Raw genomic sequence first — 7,018 nt, forward strand, 5'->3', positions numbered from 1 at the left:
TCGAATCAGACATCCCCATGTCTGCGTGGGTTCTCTTTGGGTACTGCAGCTGGTAGGGTTAGGTTAATTGGTGATTCAAAATTACTTTAGGTGTGAATGGTTGCTCTTCTCTCTTTGTGTTGGCCCCTGCGGGGTACACGTCATTGCAAGGGTTTCTGCTCCAAAGTAACTTACAGTTGCCATGAATCTTTATGTCTGATTCTGTTCTTATTTTAGTTCTGAGAAGATTGCCATTAAGGAATCCTCGAGAAAGTCAGCTCCTGTGGACCATCACCAGGTCCGTGTACCGTCACAGAGGGGAAAATCCATGGAAGAGCTTGGGGTATCCCAGGTGACAAAGGTGTCAGCCCTGAGTAAAAGTTCTGAACAGCTGGATCATCTGCGGAGGTATTCGAGTGAGATGGGACGACCAGACTTTTCTGATGAAAGAGAAGCCCAGGGGCAGGAAAGAAGGAGGAAGAAACTAAGTGTTTCGGAGAAAACAGGAAAAGAGCCAGAGATTGTTGGTCAGAAGCACACTCAGGGACAGTCACAAAACCAAACCCAGAGGAAAGCCCTGTTGAAGGACAACTCAAAGGAGGATGCTACAGTCAGATCAAGGAACTCAAGTGGATCAATCTCCCCTATCTCCTCCTCTTCCCCTTCTCAGGCCAAGGTTCATCCTGTGAGTCCTGGATCTCATGGCCCTGTCACAGATGAATGCAGGTCTAGCAGATCGCCTAGTGAGACTTCCTCAAACCCACCGTCCCCTGGAGGTGAAGAGATCACTGAGAGGGAGATTAAATCCACTGTGTCCACCCCCACTCAGACAAAGCTTCCTTTTGAAAACAGATCCAGGTAAGATTAGACCCCATGTTAAAATGTGCCATACCAGTTTCTTCCTCATTTGAATTAATCAGTAACAGGAAACATTACATCAAAAAAAGATTTTGCAAATTTCATCAGGTGTAAATCTTTATCATGATTTTTTTTGACTTCCAGCAGAGGCAGCACATCTTCTGTGACTGAATCAGAGAGGGAGCAGTCGGTGAATGAACCAAGCAGTAATGGCCAGCCACCTGATTCAAACCATGAGGTGTCTCTGAGCTGTGGCGTCACCACAGATCCTTTGCTCTGGATTCTGTCACCAGAAGAAGAGGTCAAAGAGGAAGTCAAGACTACACCTCTGACTGACAGTGTTTTTGACTCCACTAGTGCAGTCCCTCTAAAGCAGATGAGTGAAACCTCTGTGTCTCCCTGCACGTCGGTCTCCGACGAAGACATCAGTCATCAGGTGGATGAAGAGAAAGATCTGGTAATGGAAGATGAGAATGTGGGAGAAAACCAGGAGATGGAGGAAAGGGGAACACCAGAGGGAGAGACGGAGGGCCAGGAGACACCTGCTGAGAGACCTAAGTGGGAGGAGCTTGTAGAAGCAGTTGTCGGAGCCGACCAGACGTTAGCTAGAGTGCTCTACCCACTGACCAATCGTAAGACAGCGCTCATGCTGATGGAGCAGCTGCTGTCGGAGGACACACTGCTCATGGAGGAGCACTACAAGAAGAAACAAGAGCAGAATGGAGCAGCAGAAAGGTAAATGTTCATGTGCCAGAAGAAAACACTTCAGGTAAACTCAGCAGTGGTAAACAAAGCAGATGGAATGACTATTTTTCAGTTTACACTCGTGGAAAATAGAAATTGTGCTGGAGGTCTTCTTCACTCCTGAAGAAGTAGTTAACGTAAAGAATGGATAATAACAGCCAAGCTAGAGTTTCCAATGGTGTGCAGCACTCAGGTAATTAGGATTTCTAGTTTGATGGGTTTCCATGAAATTTGACACTAGTTTAAACTGGCTAACGAACTGAGCTCCACTGGTGCTTCTGTTATCTTGTGTAACATCTCATGCACGGACACACCTGTATATTTGCTTACTGCTGTGCCTGCACTTCTATTTCTGCTAATGTAAGCACACTTCAGATACAAAGAGAATGTGCAGATGCATTTCAGAGTATTTAAATATGCAGAAAACATTTGGACTTTGCTCAGTTAACTCTGTGTTGCTGTTAAAATGTGGCCTGCCTGAAACAAACATGTCATTTGAGCATGTCTATATTGTGACAGCAGGAATCAAGTTGTTTTAACATAACCAAATTTCATTGCAGTGCTGAAACAGTGGAAGGGTCGGAAGCCTCTCCCTGTCCCCCTGCTCCCGACAGTGAGAAATCAGCAGACCTGCAAAGCAAAACTGACATCACAGAGAAGAAGGTAATCATCATTTTATGCAAATAGTGAGTAGTTTAGTTCAGCGTGCATTACAGAGCAAGTATAGCTTAATCGTTTTTTCAACATTAAAATTCCTCACGACAAGTAAGAAGAAATAATTCATTAGTTGAAAAACATTCAAGACATCCCTATGAGACCAAAGGTCTGTCTGCTTTATGGGTAAAAATACTCTGTATGTCTCAAATCACTGCTTTGTTAAATGAGTGAAAGCCAGACAGAATGAGCACTGCTTTTATGTGAACAGTTTGAACTGTGGCCTCATTCAGTTTTAATTTTTAAACCAGAGCCTCTGGTGATTTCATATTGATACCATCTGTAAGCTATTTGGCCTTAAGTGGACTATTCAAGCAGCAATAGTTCTGTCTCTTATCACATGATATGCCGTCTGCCTCTTATCAGTGTCTCCCTCTTGTCTAATGTTTGGCTTAGCAAGTAACTCCCCCCTGTTTCTTGCTGCCATGCACACTCACTGCTAGTACAGTGGTATGGTTCCACGGCAGCAAATGTAAAAAAACATATTTTTAACTGGTTTATATCCATCCTTTTTTCACCACATCTCATTTATCTAAAGCGTCTCAAACTCTTCTCTTTGTTCCTTTCAGCGTTTGTTGGCTTCGTACATCGAGGACCGTCTGCGCTCGTATGAAGAGACGCGTGGAGCCCTCCAGGTAGAGGTTCAGGAGAACACAGCCCACGGGGAAGCGCTACAGGTGCTGGTCCGTGAGCGTTGTCTCCCTGTGGAACTGGAGAGGTACAACCTGTTCATAGGTGACCTGGAGCGGGTGGTCAGTCTGCTGCTGTGCCTGTCTGCTCGGCTGGCCAGGGTACAGAACGCCCTGAGCACCGTGGATGAGAACACTGATGCTGAGGAGAAGGTGGGGAACCAGAAACATTGACTCTGACTGGCTGATTCTGCATGCCAACTATTGTGAAAATAACGCTGAATAATTAATTTAGTATTTTTAATTAGCGTTACATAATTGTTTACCAGGGATTGTTTTGAAAACTCTCCAAAATTCTCCAAGTTTCTGCAAAGAAAACCCACAATCACTCAATCCTTCTTGCCTTTGTTTTGACTCAGATTTGGATTTTCATGAACACATAACAGTCAGTCACATTACATAACACATATAATTTAATAAAAATTAAAAGCATTTTAGATCAAATGATCTGATAATAATTTTTTAATGAACTCTCTCAAATACACCAGCATGTGCTCAATGTATTTTGATGCCATTCACACGCTGATGCTGTTTACACATAAACACTAAATCATGTGAGTAAAAGCATACTGTCAGCGAGTGCTCCTGGGAGAAATGCTACGTCACTAAGCTTAAGGATCTCAATATACACTGTGGCTCATTAGGAGCTCCTGGCAAAAAGACCACGGAGAGCAAGTGTTAGAAGTGTGCAGCTGCTCCCATGCCCTCAGCTATACTCTTATTCTGTTTACTTTAGAACAGCAAACACGCCACTTGGGGGAAAGTTGAAGGGCAGCTGTAATGGAGTCAAGGTTTCTCACTTTGTGGAATTTAAAAAATGCTGCTGGGTTTATCTGGGCTTAATTGACACTTTTCAGCTTATCAAATGTTTGAAGATTAATTTGATTAATCGATAGGGGCTTCACTTAAAAGAGTTTTCATGTTGCTAATTTCTTCTCCTAAATAATTTCCGCGCTCTCTTAATTAATCATTAATCCAGTGGCCACGTCACAGGCGTAACACGAGTTCTGGCTGTGCTTTCTTGCGCTTTCTGAATAACCTGTTTCAGTGTTTCCAGCATAATTTTTTGTATGTTTGCATGGATGCATTAGACCTCCAGATTTTCCCCTGAAAAGACTCTTTGTTAGCCCTGTGCTCTGTAATAGCAGCGCTGAGCGTGCTGCATACTGAGGGCTTGTTAGAGGGCTCATTTGTTTTCTCGCTGTTATCAGCAACACTGGTATTTACACTGACTCATCGAAACTCCAACCCAGTTTCGATGACATTTGTAACTACCCTGCCCTCTGTTGACACAAGGAAACACTGCACCCTCTGTCCTGTAGCTGTTTGAAACATAATCGTGCAACTTTCACTCCTCTTTATTTCCTGTCACTTATAAAAACACCCCAAAATATGAGACAAAATGTCACATGATTGTTTTAGGGATTTATTTTGGTTATCAACATGTGTCTAATAGAGAGGAAATGTAGCCTTATAACTCTGTCACTTAGAATTGATCATTTTTTCTCTTTGCGTTTCCATGCAGCAATCTCTGGACAGTCGCCATCGTCTGCTATGCAAACAGAGGGAGGATGCCAAAGATCTGAAGGATAACTTGGATCGCAGAGAAAACCTCGTCTCCACCTTCCTGTCACGCCAGCTGTCCGCCGAACAGCTACAGGACTACCGGCGCTTCGTCCAGACCAAGGCGTCGCTGCTCATCCGGCAAAAGGACCTGGAGGAGAAGCAGAGGCTGGGAGAGGAGCAGCTGGAGGCCCTTACCGGCAGCCTGGATCTGTGAGGGGGAAATTTTGGATTTGCTTCGCTTACTTAAAATGAGGATGGCTTCTTCAAAATGAGACATGTAGAGACATGTTGGCTTTGTAGAGGTCCAGCTGGTCTCTGCAACCCTTTGCACTCTGTCATGACTGTTTTGGTCATTGAAAAGAGTTTAGCACCAAGACCCACGATACCCCTCTTCTATTTGTTTATATAGGCAGTGCATGAGGTGAGCAGTAATGACTGAAGTTGCTTACCTTCCTGTCATCTGCTGAGACTCATAAATGCTCACTGACTCTGCCCACCACTGTTTCCAGGCTTGTCCCACTACGGTACATCTTTTACTTCGAACAGGAGTGAACTGTTTTTGTTTGGGGGGTTTTCTGTGTGCCTTGATGATAGCTGAAGCTGTGGAACATTTTCCATTAGAGCTGCTGTGGGGACACTTTTTTAGCAATGCAGAAACCCTCCCTTCACTTTTCATTAGTGCTTCAGCCCTGTATCTGCACCTGTGGAAACCTACTATAAGCTTTAAGATTGTATTTGAGCAGCGGGAGGACGCCAGTGAAAGAAAGCAGTCTGAAAGAGAGCGATGTACTGTATCATATCAGTAAAAATGTACAATAGATGTAGAAGATTTAATCTTTTTTTAATGTTCTTATTTTTAAATGTGTTTCAAATGAAGGCACTAAAAACCAAAAAAAAAAATAGGTGAATGGAAAAAAGCACTTTGTAAAAAAAAAAACCTAAATGCACATTTCTTCAAATCAGATTCAAGATCATTTCAAGTGGAAGCCTTACTCCATCCATTTAAACAATATTTCTTCCTGTTTCAGGTTCGTTTTAAATAGGAATGTTGAGGTGATCTTTTTTAAAAGGTACACGAGCGCATCAATCAGCATGAAAAATTGTGTACAAATTTTTTTCCAGTTAATTTCATTAAAGCCTTGATGATTTATACTGGAATAGTTCTTCATACGGAGGTGCTAAGCCTCATAAAAGCAGATTACACATAAGCAACAATTATATCACTGAGTACTTTGTTCCCCAATGTCCTTTTGTCGCATAGCCGATTCTTGATACTTGAAATGCCTTTTGTTTTAAGTTTTTTAATGAGAAAAATTCGCAATCTTCAATTCAGGCGTCTTAGACTGGTTTCCTGTTCTCTACCTCCACAGAGTAGCCCCCTCTAGAAACACGTGATGCTTGTTTCATTTTACACACTTCTCTTAAGTTAAAGGCTGTTTCTGAAAGTACAAACACACTTTACCCGCACATCCACTCACCTTTAACTGCACCACTGTTTCCCCATTAAAATCTGTCAGCTAGTTTTCATAGTTTTATACATTTCTGTTCTCACAGAACCTTCAGTCCAACACTTTTGAGAGCTGTTTAATGTTGCTGTTCGTCACTGTGTGCGCGCGTGCTTGTGGTGTGTGTGTGTGTGGTTGAACAGAAAGACAGAACTCCTTTTGGTATTTGCCGTGTTAACTTTCAGCAAAACTCCTGTGAAGGTGATTGAAATGTCATCGTCTCTCAGGAATCTACACCTGCTGGCTAATATATATATATATATATATATATATATATATATATATATATATATATATATATAAAAACACCCAGCACGCCCCTGCGGGCGGTTTATCCTTCAAGCTCGGGTCCTCTACCAGAGGCCTGGGAGCTTGAGGGTCCTGCGCAGTATCTTAGCTGTTCCCAGGACTGCACTCTTCTGGACAGAGATCTCCGATGTTATTCCCGGGATCTGCTGGAGCCACTCGCCTAGCTTGGGAGTCACCGCACCTAGTCACCTAGTGCTCCGATTACCACGGGGACCACCATATATATATATATATATATATATATATATATATATATATATATATATATATATATATATATATATATATATATATATATATAAACACCCAGCACGCCCCTGCGGGCGGTTTATCCTTCAAGCTCGGGTCCTCTACCAGAGGCCTGGGAGCTTGAGGGTCCTGCGCAGTATCTTAGCTGTTCCCAGGACTGCACTCTTCTGGACAGAGATCTCCGATGTTATTCCCGGGATCTGCTGGAGCCACTCGCCTAGCTTGGGAGTCACCGCACCTAGTCACCTAGTGCTCCGATTACCACGGGGACCACCATATATATATATATATATATATATATATATATATATATATATATATATATATATATATATATATATATATATGTATCCACACTGTATTGCTTGTGGGTTATGTATGTTATATTTATGGAATAACGACCAC

At 42.6% G+C, this 7,018-nt stretch overlaps 1 protein-coding gene across 5 annotated transcripts in view; it reads left to right on the forward strand.

Annotated features, from left to right (window-relative positions):
* The window catches only part of shroom1 (shroom family member 1), a 29,609-nt gene extending 23,311 nt beyond the window's left edge, over nucleotides 1-6,298 (forward strand). For 4 of the 5 annotated variants that reach the window (XM_086309209.1, XM_086309208.1, XM_086309206.1 and 1 more), the window contains 5 exons: nucleotides 217-837; nucleotides 982-1,572; nucleotides 2,142-2,244; nucleotides 2,865-3,137; nucleotides 4,510-6,298. In XM_086309209.1, coding sequence (XP_086165335.1) covers nucleotides 217-837; nucleotides 982-1,572; nucleotides 2,142-2,244; nucleotides 2,865-3,137; nucleotides 4,510-4,764 — 1,843 coding nt within the window. In that variant the 3' untranslated portion in view covers nucleotides 4,765-6,298. The remainder of the gene's footprint in view (nucleotides 1-216; nucleotides 838-981; nucleotides 1,573-2,141; nucleotides 2,245-2,864; nucleotides 3,138-4,509) is intronic. The other variant, XM_086309210.1, reaches the window with a different exon arrangement.
* The last annotated feature ends 720 nt before the right edge of the window (nucleotides 6,299-7,018 follow it).

This window comes from Aulonocara sp. 'chitande type north' Nkhata Bay, linkage group LG10, assembly GCF_057382095.1.
Source record: "Aulonocara sp. 'chitande type north' Nkhata Bay isolate Kocher_YH1m ecotype deep benthic linkage group LG10, A_spYH_male_GT1.1, whole genome shotgun sequence".
NCBI lineage: Eukaryota > Metazoa > Chordata > Actinopteri > Cichliformes > Cichlidae > Aulonocara > Aulonocara sp. 'chitande type north' Nkhata Bay.